General features: G+C 56.1%; 1 protein-coding gene across 14 annotated transcripts in view; it reads left to right on the top strand.

The window, feature by feature from the left end:
• The window catches only part of MAST3 (microtubule associated serine/threonine kinase 3), a 41,257-nt gene that overhangs the window by 13,537 nt on the left and 5,257 nt on the right, over window positions 1-22,463 (top strand). For 7 of the 14 annotated variants that reach the window (XM_070461835.1, XM_070461847.1, XM_070461848.1 and 4 more), the window contains 21 exons: window positions 4,425-4,513; window positions 4,597-4,669; window positions 4,854-4,874; window positions 5,394-5,472; window positions 5,934-6,094; window positions 6,272-6,347; window positions 6,637-6,846; window positions 6,960-7,061; window positions 7,338-7,470; window positions 8,992-9,059; window positions 9,472-9,557; window positions 10,339-10,547; window positions 11,205-11,343; window positions 15,602-15,734; window positions 15,817-15,982; window positions 16,839-16,940; window positions 17,627-17,749; window positions 18,817-18,926; window positions 20,788-20,927; window positions 21,422-21,666; window positions 22,114-22,320. In XM_070461835.1, the coding sequence (XP_070317936.1) occupies window positions 4,425-4,513; window positions 4,597-4,669; window positions 4,854-4,874; window positions 5,394-5,472; window positions 5,934-6,094; window positions 6,272-6,347; window positions 6,637-6,846; window positions 6,960-7,061; window positions 7,338-7,470; window positions 8,992-9,059; window positions 9,472-9,557; window positions 10,339-10,547; window positions 11,205-11,343; window positions 15,602-15,734; window positions 15,817-15,982; window positions 16,839-16,940; window positions 17,627-17,749; window positions 18,817-18,926; window positions 20,788-20,927; window positions 21,422-21,666; window positions 22,114-22,320 (2,672 nt within the window). Of the gene's footprint in view, window positions 1-1,845; window positions 2,148-4,424; window positions 4,514-4,596; window positions 4,670-4,853; window positions 4,875-5,393; window positions 5,473-5,933; window positions 6,095-6,271; window positions 6,348-6,636; window positions 6,847-6,959; window positions 7,062-7,337; window positions 7,471-8,991; window positions 9,060-9,471; window positions 9,558-10,338; window positions 10,548-11,204; window positions 11,344-15,601; window positions 15,735-15,816; window positions 15,983-16,838; window positions 16,941-17,626; window positions 17,750-18,816; window positions 18,927-20,787; window positions 20,928-21,421; window positions 21,667-22,113; window positions 22,321-22,463 lie in introns of those variants that run through there. The other 7 variants (XM_070461834.1, XM_070461840.1, XM_070461846.1 and 4 more) reach the window with 6 other exon arrangements.

Raw genomic sequence — 22,463 nt, 5'->3', positions numbered from 1 at the left:
TTTTACATCACACCCTTCCTCTGCTCACACATCCTCCATGGCTCCCTATTGCCCTGCAGTAAAACTGCCATCCTCCCTGTAGCCCACAAGGCCTGTATGGAGAGTCTTGCTGGTATCTTCCTCTCAGCCCTGCCCCAGGGCCTTTGCATAAGCTGTGCTCTCTGACTGAGATGCTTTTTCTCCATGGCTGGCCCCACTGCCTTCTCCGTGTGTGGCTGGCTGCAGTGTCACCTCACAGAGGCTAAAGTTGTCCTTTGCCATTGCTACCCCTGTTTTTTGCCTTCCTTGACTTCAGAAATTAACTTGTTCATGTAATTGTTTCCTGTATACTCTCTGCCTCCCCTACCAGACTGGGGACCCTGGCTGCAGGGATTATTTGTGTCCTGCATCCCCAGTGTTCAGTACAAAGGGTAGGTGTTCAGTGTTTTTTTGAGTGAACGAGTGGCTAGGTATGGGTTGTTTGAGCCTCAGTCTAGAGGGCCTGGGGAGACACTCAGCAATGTCTGGGCCACCTGAAGGTGACCCTGGGCTCGGAGGGAGCAAGGTGGGGAGTCTGAGAGAGACTTGAGAAGCAAAATCAGTGGCACGATGGATGCACAGGGTTAGGGCTAGCTACCAGGCAGCAACGCCCTCTGTATGCCTCGGTTTTCTCAGATGTGGAGTCAGGCTCCAGGTCAGTCCTGCCTGGGCTAGTTCCCAAAGTGTTGTATGGCCTGTGGAGGGTTCACCTTCAGGGTGACACTGTCCCTGATTTCCTTGGGGGGGAGCTGTCATGAAAGGAGGAAGCATTAACTCACAGACTACTGTGTGACACATTACATAATGAAGATGATCTGTACCCCAGCTCTGTACCAGGCACTTTCTGTGCCTCTGATTTCATTGTTATTCAGTCGCTAAGTCCTGTCCGACTCTTTGGGACCTCATGGACTGTAGTCCACCAGGCTCCTCTGTCCTCCACTGTCTCCCAGAGTTTGCTCAAATTCATGTCCAATTGAGTTGGTGATGGTATCTAACCATCTCATACTCTGTCGGCCCTTTCTCCTTTGGCCTTCAGTCTTCCCCAGCATCGGGGTCTTTTCCAATGAGTCAGCTCTTTTATTGCATTTTCACAAATGGACATGTGTAGACGAGGAAACAGAGGCCTGGAAGTTTACCTAATGCTAACACTTATCAAATGTTTACCAGGCACTCTTGGAGACACAAAGTAATCTTCGTGTCAGCCCCATATTCCTCCCATTTTACAGTTGAGAATACTGAGGCTTGAGAAGTTAAATCAGGTGTCTGATTCCCGATAGTAGCCAGGCTGATGGCTTTCCTGTCATACAGACAGGAAGCGTGTGTCAGGTGCTCTGACTCAGTTTGCCAAACACGCCCACTACTGGAAGATGCTGGGACAAAGAAGCCCCAGCCAGGGGAAGACAGAGCCGGACAGACACAAGAGAAGTCTTCCTGGAGGAGGGGGACACTGGATTTTGCCAGACAGGAAAGGCATTCCAGAGGAAAGCCAGCGTGGGCGCGGTAGCATGAGCTGAACCAGGCCACTGGATGGGTCTGAGTGCCACACTCTCGAAGGGCTTAACGCCTAAAGAGTGGGTAGAGGGAGAAGCGGTCGTATTTACATTTTAATGGAAGTGAGCCAAGTTCCAAATCCCTGCATCCAGGTACCGCCAACGCCCCGCCCCCGCCGCCTGCAACCCTGGCAACGTCCCGCCCCTCCGCCCGCGGCCCTGGCAACGTCCCGCCCCTCCGCCCGCGGCCATGGCAACACCACGCCCACTCGCCAGCACGCGAGTCCGCCGGCCTTGCTTCCGCGTCGCTCACCCCTCCCAGCCAGGCCAGGCCCCGCCCCCGCGCGGTCCTGGGCGGGGTTCCCGGCCTCGCTCCCCAGCGCGCGCTTCCTCCTCTCCCCATAACCCCAGCCCCGCGGCGCGCCCCCCGCCCCTCACCGTGGGGCTCCGGGAGCAGTTTCCACGGTGAAGGTTCGCGCCCCGCCGCCGCTGGTTGCGCCCCTGGGCCTCTCGGGCCTCTAGCGGCGGCGGCGGCACAAAGGGAAGAAGCATGTCCGACCCCAGCTACTGGACGGCGGTGGCGGCACCCGGCCACCGGAGCCGCCTGGCCAAGGGCGCATTGCTGCAGCGCTCCAAGAGGTAGGGGCTTCGCGCGGACCTACCCAGTGGCGCGGCGGCCGACCGAGCAGACACGAGTTGCCGAAAGTGCGTCTCGGCAGCGTGGCGAGGGCCCCAGTGTGCGGCGGTAGGGGGAAGTGGGAGGATGCTTTGGGATCTAGGTGTCCCCTGGGGTCCCAGGTACCCTCCTCTCACCCCTCCTTACCCAGACTGGAGTGTCTGTCCACCAGGATCAGCTCAGAGGCTGTAGGGATTTAGGACTGAATCAGGATTCGAACCTGGGTCAGTCCTCTGGCCAGACCTGGGGAGGAGCTTCTTGGAAAAACTGAGGCTCTTTGGTCCTTGGGGCCCAGTCAGCGGAAACGTTGGTTCAGAAGTAAATATTTGCTGCAAGAGGCTGGTGTGCATGTCGGTTATCAGGGAGGAAAAAATCACTTTGTTGTATACAGAGCAAAGTGGAGTCTCCGTTTCTTCTTCTGAAAAGCAGAGGAGCTAAGTGAGGGCTGTGAGCCCTGCTGGACCTGCGTGGAAATTCCAGCTCAGCCAGTGTCAGGGTATGTGGCCTCAGGCAGGGCATGTGCGTGGTCTAGGCATCCCCAGAGGGAACACAGACAAAGGCTGAGTAATGGGACCAGCTGTTGAAGGGTCTTGAATGCCCAGTTCAGGGTTCAGGCTCTTCTTCCAGAACCCGGGGATGCAGAAGGCTCATGGGCATCTCAGGGACCAGGTGCCGGAAACTGACCTCAGGCCCCTCTTTTCTGACCTACTTCTCACTCTGTTGAAACACAAGGGTGATTATTGAAAAACTAGGCAGCTTCTCGGGGTCCTGCGCCTTCTCCAGGAAGGACTGAGCAAACAGTTGGTGTTCAACAGATGCTCGGGAATTGAACAGAGAATGCCCAGTTCCCTTTTGAGAGCTCAGATGTAGCTGTTTTTGAGAAGGCCCTGCCTGAGAGCAAGAGGGAGGAGGCCAAGTGTTTTTCCCAAATGCTGTTGGAAATGAAAAATGATGCATCGGGATGAAGAGTCCAGTGAGGCGTTGGAAGAGGATGTGGGCTGTGGAGTGTGTGTGTGTGTGTGTGTGTGTGTGTGTTGGGGTGGGGGGTTGACAGGAAGTTTTGCAGGAACCTGTGGGTTTCACTTTTGCTTCTGCACCTCAGACTAGAGGACAATCTCTGTGGCTGGTGACATCCGTGGCCTCAATTTTCCGGGCTGGGAAATGGGTGTAGCTGGTCTCTCCCTCCTCTGGGCTTATTGGTATTGGTGAATGTTGGTGATTTCTCTGGCGAGTCATTGCCTTCTCTCCCACCGTGCACCAAGCCCTGTGAGCAGTGTCGAGAGAAAGATGGCAGTGTACGTACCTGCCACAGTTTACCCGCCCAGAGCTGAGTACTGTGTATGCACCTTGCAAGGTATACAGATGGGGACGCTGAGGCTCCGAGGGGCAGGGGCGTGTACAGCAGTGGGTAGGCTGAACCCCTCCTGCCCGTGCATTCAGTCTCCTGAGTGGGTAGCTGACCTTCCCTTCCGTGGCCTGCGTTGTGCCTTCTGCCTGGGACACCGTTCCTGGCCCCGTGAGGCCCCAGCGTTTCATCTCTCCCTCTCTACGCAGTTCCGCGAGGCCGGGCTGCGTTGGCAGCTCTGGCTGCGTGGGCTGATGCACTTGTCGGGCGAGCAGAGCCGTTGCCAGGCGACTGCCAGGGTTGTGGGGGGGAACCATGTTGCTCCCAACTTCCCTTTGCCAGGGCGGGGGCTGGGGCCAGGGCCCAGGTGGGAGAAACTGGGCAAGGGCAGGAGGGAGGGGCCTGAGCCAGGGATCTGGTGGCCAGGAAGGAGCTGGGATGAAGGGAGGAAAACATGTGGGCCAGAGTTTGGCAGAACAAGATGCAACTGTGCATGATGCCGGCTTTAGGGTTTCCAAGGGTCAAATTGGCATTTTAGGGGGACCTCAGGGGAGGGGATTGGCCAGGAGGTTGGAGCCGTGGTCCTGGGAAGAGATGCTGAATGTGGAGTAGGGGGTCTGCCTCCACCCCTTGTGGGTTCCAGGGTCCTCTCCACCCTCTGCCTTGTGTGCCAGTGTTCCTGGCAAAGCGCTGGGAGTGGGATTGTGAACACAGAAGCTGGAGAAGCAGGGCCAGGGGCTCCCAGGCTGAACTCAGGGCCATGGGGGAGTCCACCTGGGGAGCAGAGAGGGCATGCTCATGCCCCCGAAGCTGCCACCCATGGGCTCCCGGTTGGGCATGTGGTTCTCTGAGCCAGGAGGCCCGGGTCTGACCTTATCCCCACCTCCCCCAATAGCTGCCGCAGCGGGAACCGCAAGAGCCTGGTGGTAGGAACGCCCTCACCCACCCTTTCTCGGCCCCTGTCACCACTGTCCATCCCAACAGGTGTGTGCGGGGGGCAAGCGGGGTGGGGTTGGAGGTGTCCTGTCTCCACTCCCACTGACTCAGTTTCCCCACCTCCTCCTCAGCAGGCAGCAGCCCCTTAGATAGTCCTCGGAATTTCTCAGCTGCCTCTGCCATCAACTTCCCTTTCGCACGGAGGTGAGTGGTTGCCACTCTTGGGGGATGGTGGCTGATACCATGGGCAAGGGGCCAGGCAGGGGCCTGCACTTGGTGGCTGGACCTGCCTCCTCATCAGCCTTTTCCCCCTCCCCTGGCCTCTGCCCTGCGGTGGTCCCCCCTCTGGCTCCCGCCCCTGGCAAACGCATGCATGCATGACCTACAGCCACATCGCACGCACAGACAGGTAATTTCTAGGAGCCCTTGGGGAGGGGGTGGGGGCGGGGGTGGCATGGCCCGGGCCAGGAATCTCTCACTCACTGAAAGTTACTAATTCACCTAACAAGAGCTGGCGGAGGAGCTGTTGTGTGCCAGGCATTTAAATGTCACTTATTCATTCAACAATGTTTATTGCGTTCCTGCTGGGTGCCATGCCCTCCGCTGGGGGACTGAGGAATGGGAGGCTGGACTTTGGCCCTCAGGGCATCCTCAGGCTGGTGGGAGTGGCCAGCATGTACCCTACCCGCTGCAACTCAGAGAGCAGCTTTGATGGCAGCTGGCATCAGGGAGGACTTCCTGGAGGAGGTGTCTGGAGAACAAGGAGAAAAACACAGTGGACTTGCTCACCCTATGTTCCTGTTCTTGGGCCTTTGCAGAAGGTTCTTGCTCCAGCGGGGCCTGGGTCTGCCAGCCATAGTGCCTGCCCTTGGTCCCCACAAACCGCAGGGGCCATGCCTCCCTTCCAACGCCTCATTCTCCTTCCCAGGGCCGACGGCAGAAGATGGTCCCTCGCGTCGCTCCCATCTTCTGGCTATGGAACCAACACGCCCAGCTCCACTGTCTCGGTACCCAAAGTCTTACCTTGGCAGGCAGACCAGGGAGTGCCAGGTTGGGGGTGGGGGAGACACATCTTTGTTTTGTTTTGGTTATTTTAAGGTGTTGAATAGTTGTCTAGTCGGCAAAACATCCTGGTTTCCCCCCTCTGTTCTCCATTTTGAGCAATGTGGGGGTCCCTGAAAGGACCCAGCCTTGGCCCAAAGGGCTCCTGGTCGGGTATACACAGATATCTGTATCCTTGTGTGGTCAGGGAAGATCTGGTCAGAGGGGGTCTTGGAGTTGCCAAGGGAGCAGCGAGGGCTTCCTGGAGGAAGGGACATCAAAGCTGGAGTTTTGAAGGATGCACAGGAGAGCGGCAGGAAAGTTACCATGATGACCAATAGACTGGGCCTTGAGAGTTAGGATAATGCTGGGGTCCTGGCTGTGGTGCTGACCGTGAACCCATGGCCCTGATACCCCCTCCTGCCAGTCGAGCTCATCCTCTCGGGAGCGCCTCCACCAGCTTCCTTTCCAGCCGACACCGGACGAACTCTGCTTCCTGTCCAAGCATTTCCGCAGCTCAGACAGTGTGGCTGATGAGGAGGGCGGCCACCGCTCACCTCGCCTCCGCCCCCGCTCCCGCAGCCTCAGGTGGGCCTCCACCTCTAACCCCGGCCCCAGCCCTTCCCCGGGCTGGCCCCTCCTCCACCTCCCGTCCTGACCCCACCCGAGCCTGGCCTCTGGCCCTGGGCCCTCAGTCCTGGCTCAGCCACCCTTCCCTGGGCTGTTTTGGGTCCCATGTCTTAAGCCAGTTGTCACCTCCTTCAGCCCTGGACGCACCACAGGGACCTTCGACAATGAGATCGTAATGATGAATCATGTGTACCGGGAGAGATTCCCCAAGGTGGGCAGCACCTGGCGGCCGGACCAGCCCCAGCTCCGCTCCTTGTTGCTGTCCCTCCATGGCACGCGCTGACTTCGTGGTTGTGTCCCGCCCCCATCTGTGCGTTTCTGTTTCTCCCTGCACCCCCCCCACCCCCTCTTGCATCTGTACACATCGCTTCTTCCCCTCCAATCCTTGGACCCCATCATCACATCTTCTCTCTCTCCCGCCCCCATCTGCACACGTTGCTCCCAGGCCCCATCCAATGACCAAGTCACCCTATCTCCCCCCCGCCCCCACTTCTGCCCAGGCCACAGCACAGATGGAGGGCCGTCTGCAGGAGTTCCTGGCCGCCTTCTCGCCTGGCGCCCGGCTGGCACTGGCTGACGGCGTCCTGGGTTTCATCCACCACCAAATCATCGAGCTGGCCCGCGACTGCCTGGCCAAGTCTGGAGAGGCGCTTGTCACCTCCCGCTACTTCCTGGAGATGCAGGAGAAGCTGGAGCGGCTGCTGCAGGATGTGCGTGGTGGGGGTGTGGGGGGGTGGGAGTGGGCACAGGCTGTCGGGGTCCCCAGGCAGGACAGGGCGGGACCAGGGGCTAGTGTATGATGCTACCACCCATCTGCTCCCAGGCCCACGAGCGCTCAGACAGTGAGGAAGTTGGCTTCATTGTCCAGCTCGTCCGGAAGCTGCTGATCATCATTTCGCGGCCAGCAAGGCTCCTCGAGTGCCTGGTGAGTGTCTTGGCACATGGCCGGGTGCAAGGCTCAGACCAGGCCCTCAGCAGTGCTGCTGAGATTAAAAAGAGACAGTCCCCATCATGTAGGGCTTTGAGAGGAACACTGGGGGCCACCAGACTCGGGGGGGCTTCCCAGAAGAGGGACCAGGAGCTAGGATCCCGGGGATGAGTTGGAGCCACTGGTGAGAAGGCTTCAGACGGAGGGAGGTGGCTGTGCAAAGGCCTGAAGGTGGGACCAGGCCCTGACTGACCAATCCCTCTGCATCCCCAGGAGTTTGACCCCGAGGAGTTTTACCACCTGCTGGAGGCTGCCGAGGGCCAGGCCCGAGAGGGCCAGGGCATCAAGACTGACCTGCCACAGTACATCATTGGGCAGCTGGGCCTGGCTAAGGATCCACTCCAGGGTGAGCTGGAGTGGGGGTGGGGCCGAAAGAGGAAACTGGCATGAAAATGGGGAGGAGCCAGGGTTCCAGCCTGTGTCCATGTGACTCTGGAGTATGCCACACTGTCCTTCCCCTCTGTTTGGCTCTGTCCTCAGCCACCTGCAGGGCACATTTTGGGTAAAGTGCTCAGGATTCCAGGGTAAGGTGGCCAGAGTTGGACTGCCTGACCTGCCAGCTGCCTTGAAGCCTTAGTGTCCTCAAAATGCTAAATCGAGTTGGGCCAGGGAGCCAGGGAACCACCCTGAGCAGTGGCATTCTCTTGTCGTGTGAATTCCAAAGCACTTTCCCAGTTTCTTCTGACTGTGGCCTGGGAAGTGGGACACGGAGTCAGACAGGGCAATCCATGGGCACAGCTGAAATGGTCAGGAACCTCCCCCAAACAGTCAGGACAGGGAAAAAGACATGGTGCTGGGGGAAGCATTGAACTTGAACCTGGCCTGGTCTCGGGGTAATCAGGGGAGCTCTGGGGAAAGATTATATTCAAACTGGGGCCTGGAGGATGAAGTGACCAGATGCAGATTTGGGGCAGAGAGGAAGTGCACCAGGCAGTGGGAACGGTGAAGGCAAAGGTCGTGAGATGGGTGTGTGTCCGGCCTTTTGGAAGAGCAGCGAGGAAGGGGTGTGGCTGAGGAAGGAGGGGTGACGGGGTCAGCAGGACCCGGCCGCAGTGGCCGGCATCCACGGGGGACCAGGCTGCCATTGTCCCATCTAAAGCTGGAGAGACTGAGGCTCTATGCCGTTGAGCTGGATTCAGGTCCAGGTGTGCCCGAGGCCAGATCACGCTCAGACTAGCCGTCTGGCCGAGACTGCTCCGCAGGCGGTGCTGTGGCGGGGGCGGGGCCCCCGGTGTCAGAGGAAACGGGAAGTGGCTGGGCAGGCGGGTGGCAGCTGAGGCTGAGTGCAGATCACCTGCCCAGCGCTGCAGGGGGCCCTCTGAGAGCGGGAGGGGCTGCATCCAAACCCGGGCCTCGCTCACCCGAGGCTGTGCTGCCCCGTCTCAGCCTTGCTCTGTGACCACAAGACACTGTCTTCATGGTCACCGTCACCACTAATGTTCACCAGCCGCTCACTATCACTCAGGACTGCCCCTGCTAAACCCCAGCTGAGGCTGGAAAGTAAGGGGGCTCCCCCGGGCCCTGCCCTGAGCTGAGGAGAGTGTCAGCCCCCACCTAGAGGGCCTGCGTCGCAGCGGGTGTTCACGGCCCCGAGACTTGGAGCCAGGATTCAAGATAGCCGGAGCAATCAGAACCTGGGCTTCCCACTCGCCCTTCTGGAAGGTTCCTCAGTCATTGCTCAGTCCAGCCTCCTGGATTTGACCAAAACCTGGACGCAGTGGGGACTCAACAACAGAGTCATGGGAGCTGGTCAGGGGAGGCACTCTCTCCCCAGCCCAAGATGAGCCCTGGAGGCCTCAGGAAGTCTCTGACTGGTGAAGGGGCCGGGCTCAGAAACCCCGTCTGAGGCTCCTCCCACACTTTACAGAGATGGTGCCTCTGAGTCACCTGGACGACAGTGGAGGACAGCCGCCAGCGCCCGAGGACGCCCCCGAGGTAGGACAGCACAGAGCTTGGCGCCCCCTCCTGTCTCGTTTGATGGTAGACCCGGTGGCCCTGAGAGGGGCTAGGTTTGCCATTTGCCGAGGTTTTGTATATAGTAGGTGCTTAATGAACGCCTGTGACCTTGGGGGAACGTGGGGGCAGGTGAGATTGCCCTGCTGGGGAGGTTGGGCAGGGCAAGGTTGGAGGGGGCCCTGGAAAGTGGGGTTTTGCAGGCTGTGTAGGAGTTTTCTGCTAGGAGGGCATGCATGGCTTCAGCTAAAATCTCAAACTTGGAGGGTGAGTTTGAGAAGTATGTACAGGAGAAGTAGCATTAGGTGCCAGTTAGGACTTGGGGGCAGGAAGAACACAGCCTGCTCTGAGCTGGGGCAGGACCCTGACCCCTGTTGCCCTCCCCCGTCCCCAGAGTCGTGCCCTGGTCGGCCCTTCACGGAGGAAGCCGTGTGAGAGTGACTTCGAGACTATCAAGCTCATTAGCAATGGGGCCTATGGGTGAGTCCTCGGGCCCCCGTAGACCCATTTCTCAGATGCCTTGGGGATGACTGAGGCCCACACAGCCCCTGACTATGTAGACAGAGAGACAGACAGAGAGACAGGCAGAGGGAAGCAAAGGCACAACCCAGCAGGGACATGGCTTGGCAGGGGTCATCCGTGATCTTGGGCCTTCCTCGCCCCGAGTGTAGGGTTCTGGGAGTTTGGGGGCTGAGCAAGCGATGGCAGTCATATTCAGCGAGCATTATTTAAACGCCACTTTGAAAGATTTGCTTTGGTGGAGGTGGTAGGGAGGGATCCCTCATAGCATAAGACTGTCATGTGGGGGAGGGCAGAGGGGGGAATTACAGAGGGGGCTTATGTGTCCAGGCTTAAGTGTCGGCACCGCGGTGGGGAGTCTCTGAGTCAGAGAGCTCCATCAGGCGGAAGCAGCTTGGGGTTTTCATAGCCCCAGCATTTACCTTATCTGAGGGTATGCAAAACCAACAGGCTCTAAATGGCTAAAAATCTGCTTATTTGAGTTATAATGAACACAATTTGAGTTTGTGCCGGCGAGGCTTCTGAACTAACGGGTCTCAGTTAGCTGTGAAGAAATAAACGACCTAGGAGCCATCTTTGACTCTTGATACGACACCAGGGAGTGTGGCTTAAACCCTCGGAGTGGCTGCCTGGGGGGAGGGCACAGGCCGAGGCATGGCATGTGGGGTTCTGGACCCAGGTCACGTCCCGGTGCCTGCCGGGGCTCTGGCAACCCCCCACCCCCGCTCCAACCCCACCCCAGGGCCGTCTACCTGGTGCGGCACCGGGAAACGAGGCAGCGTTTTGCCATCAAGAAGATCAACAAGCAGAACCTGATGCTGCGCAACCAGATCCAGCAGGTCTTCGTGGAGCGCGACATCCTCACCTTCGCCGAGAACCCATTCGTGGTCAGCATGTTCTGCTCGTTCGAGACCCGGCGCCACTTGTGCATGGTCATGGAGTATGTGGAAGGTGTGGTCACGAGGGCTTGCGTGCCTCCAGCAATGGGGAGCTCACCCCTTATCCAGGAGACAGTCTAGAGTCTGCTCTGTCCTCCATGGGGTCCCAGCCTGCCTTGGTGAGAGGAAGGGCTCAGTCTGCAGTGGGGGACCCAGCAGTGGGGTTGGAGATGGGGAAGCCCAAAGACGAGTGTGAAGGCAGAACCCTAGGGTTTAGGGTAGGGGTAGGGTGGACAGCCTAGGCAGAGGGGACTGGTGGGTGGAAGCTTGGAGACTAGAATAAAAGCAAGCATGGGTTGGAAGGACTGGGATGGTTGGAGGCCAGGCTGAGGAGCTGTAGGATCAGGTTTCCAGCTCAGGAAAGAGTAGTGTCTTCAGGTAATGGCAGGAACAAGCATTTACCAAGGTAGCTGCCAGGCAAGGAGAAGGAGCGTGCACTTAGGAGGCACCAGCTCTGTCCAAGGGAAGGGACCGTGCACTTAGCAAAGCTGCTGCCCTGCCCAGGGCAGATCAGAAAGTCGGTTCTGCACACCCGCCCGTCCCTGCCAGCTTCCCACCCCAATTCAGGATGGACTAGGGACACTGCAGGAGGCGGGGAGGGCGGGGAGGCACAAGTCTAGGCGCAGCTGCAGAGCCAGGGATCTCTGCGAGCACGTCTGCGCTTCTGCAGGTGGTGACTGCGCCACGCTCCTGAAGAACATGGGCCCGCTGCCTGTGGACATGGCCCGCATGTACTTCGCCGAGACGGTGCTGGCACTGGAATACCTGCACAACTATGGCATCGTCCACCGCGACCTCAAGCCTGACAAGTGAGTGACGGGGGCCTCTGGGGGCGGGGCCTCAGGGTGGGTCTGGGGCTGCTCTGGAGCACCTTTATCTGGATCCCACCGGCATCATGGGGCCCCAGCGGCGAGCAGATAATTAATAGACTCCTGCTGTGCGCACTTATGGAAGAGGGTGCCCAGACCAGACAGAGGAAAGGACTGTGCGCTCAGAGCGCTGCTACAGTGTGATGGAAGTGAACTTGACTGTCTGAGGCACCAGCTGTTTACAAAAAGCAGGGCCATGCACTTTGCAAAACCTCATGTGTGAAGAAAGGGCCTGTGCACGTCTTGAACACCTGCTGTGTGTTAGTGTAGGGAAGAGACTCTCAGGCTGTTTATTTTACTCTAGCACCTAGTAAGGATCTATTGAGTGCCAGGTCCTCTGTGAGTGACTGGAAAACACGAGTGTGAGTGTGAATAACCCCTCAGGCTTTGTAACCCCTCCATAATTTTCAAAGCACTCGCTTCCTGCATTAATTGAGCACCTTATGTGTACAGAGGAGAGGGCTGCTCTTATATCAAGTAGCCTCTGGACATCAGGCAGGACATGTGAGCGCTCAGGTACTTGTGTGTGGAGACATGAACATAAGCATCAAGAGTCTGCATGTTTTAGGGCTTACTTGCCTGGTGACCCAGTGGTGAAGACGCGGCGCTTCCAATGCAGGTTACACAGGTTCAATCCCTGGCCGGGGAGCTAAGATCCCACATGCTGTGCTGCGCGGTGTGGCCAATAATTAATTAATTATGAGAGTCTGCATGTTTGCAGGCCATCTTATATTTTGCAAGTGGCTTAGAAAACAAAGCACATGTGTTTGGCACTTGCCGTCTACCTTGGGCCAGTGCTGTGATTCTAAGGAGCCCAGATGGCAGTATAACTGACTCCTCACACACTGATGACTTTTGAATTTTTAAAGCACATTTTTTGCTGGTGTGTATTTATTGGGCACCAGCTGTGTAGAGGTGATCAGAGCACCTCTGCTTAATGACTGTGTTATGAAGCAAGGACTGCGTGTCAGGCCCTGAGCACTGCAACTGTCCTTTTATATGAAGTTTTTATGTTGAGGTCGGCATGGAATGAACACCTGCTGTATACCGGGGCAGGGGTCCCTTTCTCCAATGAAGGTGCTTGCCGCGTGGAGTTGTGAACCGGAGCCTTAAGAGCCCTGCATGCTTTCAGAGCATCTTGTAGTTTGCTGGAGGTTTAGAACAGCGGCCCCCAGCGTTTTTGGCACCAGGGAACCGTTTCATGGAAAACAATTTTCCCACGGACCAGGGTGGCACGGAATGGTTCTGGGATGATTGCAGCGCATTACATATATTGTACACTTTATTTCTATTACTATATCAGCTCCACCTCAGGTCATCAGGCATTAGGTCCCGGAGGTTGGGGACCCCTGGCTTAGGAAACAAGCAGACGTGTAGTTGGCACCTGTTGTATGCCTGGGCCTCCATGCTGCGTGTGCTATCGCTGCTTGCTGTGTGCCCGTCAGGCCTCTTTGCGCTCATCCTGGACTGGGGTATTCCAAGCGTTCCCGAGGCAGAACCGGCCCCTCCCGTGCTCACTACCCTTATCTGCAAAATGGGATGGGAAGGGCTCCAGCCCCAGAGGATTCAGGGAGGGATAGGCCCCCACTATTGGTGCCGGAGAAAAATAATTTTTCCTTTGCAGTTCAAAAAATTTCAAGTACACCCCAAGCCAAGAGAAGGTGCATTCATTTGCTAGGGCTGCCCTAACTGAGGTCAATTAATTAAATCAATTAAAACAATCAATTAAAAACAACAAGAAATTTATTCTCAGGGCTTCCCTGGCTGTCCCCCAGTTAAGACTCTGCGCTTCCACTACAGTGGGCGTGGGTTCGATCCCTCGTTGGTGAACTAAGGTCCCACATGCTGCACAGCGTGGCCAAAAATAAATTAATTACTTTAAATTAAAAAAAAATTTATTCTCTCAGTTCTGGAGGCTAGAAGTTCAAGATCAAAGGGTCAGCTCCCTTCAAAGGTACCAGGGAAGGATGTATTCCAGGTGTCTCTCCTGGCTTCTGGTAGTGCCTAGGCTGTGGCGGCATAATTCTAATCTTCGCATGGTGTCCCCCACTGTGTGAAAGTTGGTGTCCAAATCCCCGCTTTTTATAAGGACTCCAGTCCTGTTGGATTAGTGGCCACCTGGTGGCTCCGCAGGTAAAGAGTCTGCCTGCAATGCGAGAGCCGTAGGAGACGCAGGTCCAGTCCCTGGGTCAGGAAGATCCCCTGGAGGAGGGCATGGCAACCCACTCCAGTCTTCTTGCCTGGAGGACCCCCGTGGACAGAGGAGCTTGGCGGGCTACAGCCCCTGGGGTCGCAGAGAGCTGGGCACAGCTGAGCGACTCAGCATAGCACCCACAGCAGCTGCGTGCTCCAGAGTGACCTCATCTTAACCAGTGACGCTCGCAGTGACCCCGTCCCCAGACATTGTAACACCACAGTTCCTGGGGGTTAGCAGCTCCGTGTGTGAAGGTGGGGGATACACAGTTCAGTCCATCATGGAAGAGGGGTGCAGCGCCCCTCCCCCACAGCTCCCACCGTTCACCCAGTCCTGCTTCCTCCCAGGCCCCTGGGTCCTCCCCGCTGGGTGAGCTGGAGCAAACTCCAGGCATTGTCTCATTTTCTCTGTGACAAGGAAGCAGATTCTTAAATACACATGTAGTCAACATTCAAGAAATGAAGTTTTTAAAAAAGATTTATTTATTTATTATTTAATTTATTTATTTGGCTGCACTGGGTCTTAGTTGCAGTTTGTGGGATCTAGTTCCTTTAGCAGGGATCGAACCCGGGCAGCTTGCATTGGGAGCGTGGCGTCTTACCCATCAGACCACCAGGGAAGTCCCGGGAAGTGGACGTTTTTAAGGCAGGGATGTGCCCATAGGAGCTCAGGAAACATTGGTTTGTCTCAGCAGAGGGCGGCCAAAGGTCTGCTACGAGGCCTTGGTTTTTGGAGGGAGTTGGCTTAGCTGGTAGTTACGCCAAAGTGTTTCTTCCACAGCTGGTATACACAGTAGTTGCTTAAGAAGCATCATTTAAAAAAACAAAAAGCGGCAGAGGCATAGAATAGGCACACAGAATTGTTTCTTTCTAGGGTTGAGATACGCAAGTCTCTCCTGAGACAACTTGGATACAGACAGTGAATTCTCCAGAAATTTATTTATTTTAAAATATTTAAAAAAATAAATTTATTTATTTATTTTTGGCTGTGCTGGATCTTGGTTGCTGTGTGGGCTTTGCCCCAGTTGCGGCGAGCGGAGGCTACTGTCTAGCTGTGGTGCTCAAGCTTGTCCTTGTGGTGGCTCCCTGTCGCGGAGCACAGGTTCTAGGGCTCACGGGCTGCAGTAGCTGTGGCTCCTGGGCTTAGCTGCTCCATGTCATGTGGGATCTTCCTGGACCGGGGATCAAACCTGTGTCTCCTGCACTGGCAGGCAGATTCTTTACCACTGAGCCACCAGGGGAGCCCCTGTTTATTTATTTGTCATTTTATTTATTTATTTTTGGTTGTACCATGTGGTAGTGCAATCTCAGCGCAGACCAGGGATTGAACCCATGCCCTTTGCCCTGCGTTAACCACTGGGCCACTGGGGAAGTCCTGCAGATATTTATTTTTAAATGGGCAGGTGTACCCAGGAGGTGCATGAAAACATGACTTTATAAAGCTGATACGTGTGATTTTTATCCCTTAAAATATTTATGTATTTAAACTTGCAAGAGAACATGAACAGCAGCATACATGATAGGTGTGTGATTTTTAAACAACTGGTGTACCCATGAGGAGCTCAAATATTTCTGTATACAGGAGGTGCTAAAGACATGTTCACTTCACAGTAGGTGCTTGCACAATATCTAGTTTGTTAAAAATAATGGCTGTAGGTACAAAAATATGCTGTAGCTCTCCTGCTAGGAGGTGTTCAGGAGGCATTTCATTGCCCAGTGGGGAAATGCCATGATTCTTAGGAACTTAATTTTTGCACAGCAAAGTATACAGTAGGTGCTCAACAGTAATACCCGATGCACCCAGAAGGCGCACAGAGATGTTTGCCAAATTTGTAATGTTCCCCAAGAACCTCTGTTTCTTTCCGTAATGTAATCATGCACAGGACGTGCATTCTGATCCTTGGTGGAGTTGGGCCACCTTGGATGGGACGAAGTTCATGATGGGGGGGCAGCAGGAGCAGCCAAGTACCCCCCAGCCCTGAGCGCCCCACCCACCTGCCCACAGCCTGCTCATCACCTCGCTTGGCCACATCAAGCTCACTGACTTCGGCCTGTCTAAGATTGGGCTCATGAGTATGGCCACCAACCTCTACGAAGGCCACATCGAGAAAGACACCCGGGAGTTCGTGGACAAGCAGGTGGGCAGCGCTGCCTCCCTCTGCCCACCCTTCCTTCCCCGGCTGGGAGCCATCCTCAGTTTCCCCGTCCCACCCGGCCCAGGTTTGCGGGACGCCGGAGTACATCGCCCCCGAGGTGATCTTCCGCCAGGGCTACGGGAAGCCAGTGGACTGGTGGGCCATGGGCGTCGTCCTCTATGAATTCCTGGTGGGCTGCGTGCCCTTCTTCGGCGATACCCCCGAGGAACTCTTTGGCCAGGTGGTCAGTGGTGCGTTCCCCACCCCGTGGCCCAGGTTTAATCCCCACTCTGGCTCTGCTCGCTGGGCCCTCTGCCTGTGTCAGGGAGGGGAGCAGCCCCATGTGTGGATGCATTGGGCACTTTTGGCATGCCAGGCCTGGCTGAGCACTGGAGATATAGCCAAGGGCAAGAGGGACAGTAAGGGAGATAAATAAGCCAACTATGGAGGGACTCGCCTTGTGGTCCATGGTTAAGACTCCACCTTCCTGTGCGGGTGTGGGGGTGGGGGGTGCGATGCCTCTCGGGGAACCAAGATCCCGAATGCCCCCTGGTGTGGCCCCCCCAAAAAAACTGTAGAACAATCAGACGCAAAAATGCAGAGGAGGAAAAGAAACAGGAAGAAGGGAGGGCGCGGGGTGGCAGGTGTAGGTGGTTAGTCAGTCATGTCTGATTCTTTTGCGACCCTATGGATTGTAGGGCTCCTCTGTCCATGGGATTTTCCCAGGCAAGAATACTGGAGTAGGTTGCCATTTCCTCCTCCAGGGGCTCTTCCCAAGCCAGGGATTGAACCTCGGTCTCCTGGGTCTCCTGTATTGCAGTGGGGGGAAGCCCCAGGTGTGGGGTAGAGGAGCTGTATTAAAAGAGTCACAGAGAACATTGGGGGGACATGTGAGCAAAGTTTTAAAGGAACAAGAGGGAGCCACAGAGATGGAGGAAAGGAAGGTGCTCAAGGCAGAGAGCATGGCCAGAGCAAAGGCTGTGAGGGACCAAAGCTGGAATGCTGAAGGGGCAGAGCAGGCTGACAGCTTGGAGCGCAGAAAGCAGAAGTGCTAGGAGATGCTAGGAAGCGCTAGCCCCGCTTCCTCACTCCCTCCTCTCACTTCAGACGAGATCATGTGGCCAGAGGGAGAGGAGGCCCTCCCAGCTGATGCCCAGGACCTTATCACCAGGCTGCTCCGACAGAGCCCACTCGACCGCCTGGGCACTGGTATGTCGGTGTGGGTGGGCTGGAGGCTGGAGTAAGCATGAGCTCTATTTGAGAGGCTGCATAGAGGAGGGGGACTTGAAGCTGGGGTTTTGAAGGATGCGTATAAGCTCACTAGGAACTTGCATAAGACTTTGAGAGCAGCTGGGTTGAGTGCAGACCGGGGCACTGAGGCTGTGTGTGGCAGCCCGCCAGGTCACCTTGGGCTGTGTCCTAAGTTCCCCAAGGACCAGCTCAGTGGATCCCACTGTCCAGGTTTCCCCAGCCACCAAAATGGGGATAAAAGGATTATTTAATACTGATGCAGCCACCCAGTATGTGGCCACTACGGATCACTTTCAGGATGAAACTTAGCCGTTGGAGAGGACCACGAGGGCTGAGGTCGGGGAACAGGACACATTTGTGCAGTCAGCTCTGCTCCTTGGGGTAGAAACATGTGGAAAGGGGCCCCAGAAGGAATCTCTTCTGAGGTGCTGGCGTTTCTCCGGGTGTCGGGATCTCAGGATCCAGCCGAGGGAAGATCAGGGTCTAGGTTCTAGCCTTAGCTTGGTTCCCCTCCAGGCTCTTAAATGACGGCTATTTTCCCCTTCCATCTTTGTGGCTCTGCCCTAGCCAAGTTTGGGTTCATAACCGTCCCGGGGGGCTGTGGGGGTTGGGGACCAGCAGGGCTCAGCCATCCGTGTCTGCAGGAGGCACCCATGAGGTCAAGCAACACCCGTTCTTCTGGACGCTGGACTGGGCCGGGCTTCTGCGTCACAAGGCCGAGTTCGTGCCGCAGCTTGAAGCAGAGGACGACACCAGCTACTTCGACAGTAAGCGGGGACCCAGGAGACGGGCTTTGCTGTCCCACCCTCTCCGAGGGCGGTAAGATGTCTCTGCCGGGGTCCCCATCCCAGCTCGATGCCTTACCCTGGGCCTGGAGCTGCTGACTTCCTGAGCTTTCCAGGACTCTGGGCATGTGTGTGCTGGCTGCCCCCCCCAGCCCACCCCCCCACAGACACCCCTGCTAGGGTTTCCTTTGCACCTGAGCTCAGGTACTGCAGCACCCCCTCGGGTTGCGGGGGGGACACCAAGCTACTTAGGGTGGCAGACTGTTTCCTGGGATCCCCCAGCTGGTTCGGCCTCCTGAGTCTCAGCCGTGACCAGGCATGGAACCTTGCCTGTCACACAGGAGGGTGGGCTGCCTTGCTCAGCTTGGGTGGAGGGGGTCCCCTCAAGCACTTCAGGTGGGCTCAGACAAATCTCCTTCTCCCTACATGGGGCTCTGGCCAATCCCAGAGTAATGCCCTTGGCTTCCAGCGCCTCCTCCAGAACTGGATGTGTGACCTGGAGCATGTCAGAGGTCCTCTCTGAACATCTGTTTCCTTTTCTGTAAAATGAGGAACATCTTTTATGTTTGAGCTGTGCAGCGTTACCCAGCTCTAGGGGACCCATCTCAAGAGTGAGGAAACTGAGACACAGGAATTCCCATCCACGGCCCCACAACTTTTAGGGACACACCTGGGATTTATTCCCAGGCACTAAATCTGCCAGGGCTTCCCTGATGGCTCACAGGTAGAAAATCCGCCTGCCAATTCAGGAGACATGGGTTTGATCCCTGGGTGGGGAAGAGCCCCTGGAGGAGGACACAACAACCCACTCCAGTATTCTTGCCTGGGAAATCCCATGGACAGAGGAGCCTGGCGGGCTGCAGTCCATGGGGTTGTAAAGAGTCGGACACCACTGAGCAACCAAATCTGTCTTTAAACATACCGGGCAGCATCCCACCCCAGTGCCTGTGCCCTGACAGTGTCTGCCTGCCCAGGAGCCCCCCCCACATCACCCCACAGCCCTGCGTCCACGCCAGGCCTCAGGTGGGCGATGCCTTTTCCCCCTATAGCCCGCTCGGAACGTTACCGCCACCTGGGCTCTGAAGATGACGAGACTAACGATGAGGAGTCATCCGCAGAGATCCCCCAGTTCTCGTCCTGTTCCCACCGTTTCAGCAAGGTGAGCCTGGGATCCTGGGTGTGTGTCGCTGGCACTCCGGAAACAGGGCAAGATGTTTGTTTGGAGTTGTTTTGATTCTTTTGGCTGCGTCAGATCTGAGTTGCGGCATGTGGAATATTCATTGCAACCTGTGGGCTTTATCTCTAGTTGAGGTGCACGGGCTCAGCTGCTCACGGGTTTAGTTGCCCTGAGGCATATGGAAGCTTAGTTCCCCAAGTTGGGAATCAAACCCATGCCCCCTGCATTGCAAGTCGGATTCTTAACCACTGGACCATCAGGGGAGGCCTATTTGGGCTTTTTTTTTTTTTTTTAATTTTTGTTTCCATTGCAGTGAAATACATATAACACTATTTTAACTGTTTTAAACTGTACAGTCCGGTGACATTTAGTACATTCACAGTGTTGTGCAACCATCACAACATTTATCTGGTTCCAGAACATTTCCATCATGCCCAAAGGGCAACTTTGTACCTGTCTGCAGTCACTCCTTATTTCCCCCTCCCTCACCCCCACAACCAGTAATCTGCTTTCTGTTTCTGCAGGTAACATTTGCGTTTGTAACATCTGCATTTACCTGCTCTGCACATATCACATACATGATATGTGTATGTGACACACATCATGTGTCGCCCAGTCCAGCGTCCAGGAGAACGGGTGTTGCTTGACTTCATGGATGCCTCCTGCAGACGCTGGCTGAGCCCTGCTGGTCCCCACCTGCCATGACCCCGTGGGCCAGTTATGAACCCAAACTTGGCCAGTGCAGAACCACAAAGATGGGAGGGGAAAACCAGCCATTGTTTAAGAGCCCCGAGGGGAACCAAGCTAGGGCTAGGACCTAGGCCCTGATCTTCCCTCGGCTGGATCCTGAGATCCCGACACCCAGAGAAACCCCAGCACCTCAGGAGGGATTCCTTCCGCAGCCGCTTTCCACATTTTACTCCATGCATTCTGTGGGCTTTTGTGTCTGGCTGCTGCTGGGTTTTTTTTTAATATTTATTTATTTGGCTGCGTGGGCTTTTAGTTGCAGTGCGTGGGATCTAGTTCCCTGACCAGGGACCAAATCTGCGCCCCCTGCATTGGGAGCTCAGAGTCTTACCCACTGGACCACCAGCCAAGCCCCTGGCTTTTTTTTTTTGCTTCCCTGCATGGCTGGTAGGATCTTAGATCTCCGACCAGGGATTGAACCCAGCAGTAATGAGAACTCGGGAGTCCTAACCACTGAATCACTAGGGAATTGGCTGTTTCTGGCTTCTTAAGACTGATCTATGCGATAGCGTGTCAGTACTTCACTCCTTGTTATGTCTGAGTAATATTCCACTTTATGACTGGACCACAATTTTGTTTATCCACTCATCAGTTGATGAACCATCTTGTTTTTTTCCACTTTGGGGCAATTGTGAATAGACCTGCCATGCTGGGTGTTATTTTACAGCGTCATCAGCTTCACTTAAGTTCCTTCCTTTGTTTATAATTGGATCAAAAAACCTCCACAGTGACTTCCCTGGCGGTGCAGTGGTTAAGACACCAAGCTTCCACTGCAGGGGGCATGGGTTCAGTCCCTGGTGGGGGAACTAAGAGCCTGCATGCCGTGCACCATGACCAAAAACCCCCCCAAAACCTGCACTGTTTATGGGCCTGGGCCCCACGGGCGGGAAACTTCAGCTGTGGCCCCTTGGTAACCAGGCCTGTCAAGCCTCAGTCCTCCATCTGTACAGTAGGCTAAAGACACTGTGTCTTTAAAGAAGTGGTGAGAAAAGATTTGAGGAAATGACTCAGAAGCGTTGGGCATGTAGGAAGTACTCAACTAAGCCATCCCCCAGGGATACAGTTGTTGTGACTGTTATTTTTAATTGCTTCCCAGGTCTATAGCAGCTCTGAGTTCCTGGCCGCCCAGCCCACCCCAACTTTCGCTGAACGGAGCTTCAGTGAGGACCGGGAGGAAGGGTGGGAACGCAGCAACGAGGGGGACTATGGGCGCCGGCTGAGCACCACCGAGGTCCGGTAGGTGGGCTGGGGAGTGGAGCCACCAAGCCTAATATTGGAAAGAGCTGCCCAGTGGCCCAGTAGAAAAGGGTCAAACACATTGGCCAGCCTGTCAGACCCCTGCCAGCCTGGCCTCTATCATCACTCCCTGTGGATTTGCATTCCTAACCACACTGCAGGTCAAGGCAGCCATGCACCGTCACGCTGGTCGGCTTTTGCTTGCTTCCTCTGCCCAGAATGCCCTTTGCTCCTGCTCACAAAGCCTCGTTCATCTGTCAGAGTCCAGACTCAACACGAATGATCAATATCTGCTTGAGGAGGGGTATTGGAAGCTGGGTTTTAAAAGACGAATAGGAGTTTTCTGGGCAGTCACAGAGGATGGAGCACTCACTTTGTCTTTACAGACTACCTCTGACTCTAGGCTGAGGGTTAAGATGCAGCCACTAGGGGAGACTGGGTGCTCTGGGGTGAGGGCATCTGGCAAGTGTGACGCAGGCTCTTCCCCACTACAGGCTGAGATCCTGCACATCTTCTGGTTCATCTTGCCACTCATCCTCCTCCCAGCCTGAGCGGGGCCCTAGCCCATCTCTCCTGAACACCATCAGCCTGGACACAATGCCCAAGTTTGCCTTCTCATCAGAGGATGAGGGAGCTGGCCCTGGTCCTGTGGGCCCCAAAAGGCCCGTCTTCATTCTGGGGGAGCCCGATGCTCCCCCAGAAGCCACCCCAGTGATACCCAAGCCCTCCAGCCTTTCTGGTAGGTAGAATCCAGGATGGGAGGGGTAGTCTTATGGCAAATTTCCCACAGGAGGGACTATTTAAGATGAGTTTTAAAGGATGAGTAGGAGTTCTCCAGAGAGAACAGTCATTGGCTAACAAAGGCCTCAGTCTAGGGATGATACCCTCAGCTTCAGTGGATCAGGAGAGAGGAATTGAACTGGGGAGCTCTGAGAGTGGGAGTAGGGATCTAACTGGAGTGAGGGGAAGGCTTCGTGAAGGAGGGGACCTGAAGAATGGAGCTTCCCAGGGAGAGCAGTGCAGGAAGGGTGTGCAAGAAAAGGGAACGGCCTGTGTAACAGCCAGGAGACTGGACTGTGTGCACGCTGACCAGGAAGGAAGGGGCTTTGCCTTCTGAGGTCAGAAGGGCCACATGGTAAGCTGGAGGGGGGGGCAGACTAATCCCCGACCCTGTTGTCCCTCACAGCTGACACCGCCGCCCTCAGCCACGCGCGCCTCCGAAGCAACAGCACCGGTGCACGACACTCCACGCCACGGGCCCTGGATGCCGGCCGGGGCCGCCGCCTCGGGAGCTCGAGGGACTCTGCCCCGGAGAAATCCAGGACCTCCCCCAGCGGAGGCCGTGTGCCCAAGTCAGCCTCGGTGTCTGCCCTGTCGCTCATCATCACCGCAGGTAACACCCATGGCCCAGCCTTGTCTTGGCGTGCCTGCCCACGTCCATTTTTAACCACAGGGTGGAGGCAGTTTTGGCCGGAGGTGGCTGGCAGGGGTCCTTCCAGGTGATGTGGGGGCTGCTGTTGAGGGCTGAGCCTGGGA

Source organism: Odocoileus virginianus, chromosome 3 (genome assembly GCF_023699985.2).
Source record: "Odocoileus virginianus isolate 20LAN1187 ecotype Illinois chromosome 3, Ovbor_1.2, whole genome shotgun sequence".
In the NCBI taxonomy this organism is placed as follows: Eukaryota; Metazoa; Chordata; class Mammalia; order Artiodactyla; family Cervidae; genus Odocoileus; species Odocoileus virginianus.
The sequence above is the reverse complement of the archived record's forward strand: the minus strand, read 5'-3'. Positions and strand labels throughout refer to the sequence as shown.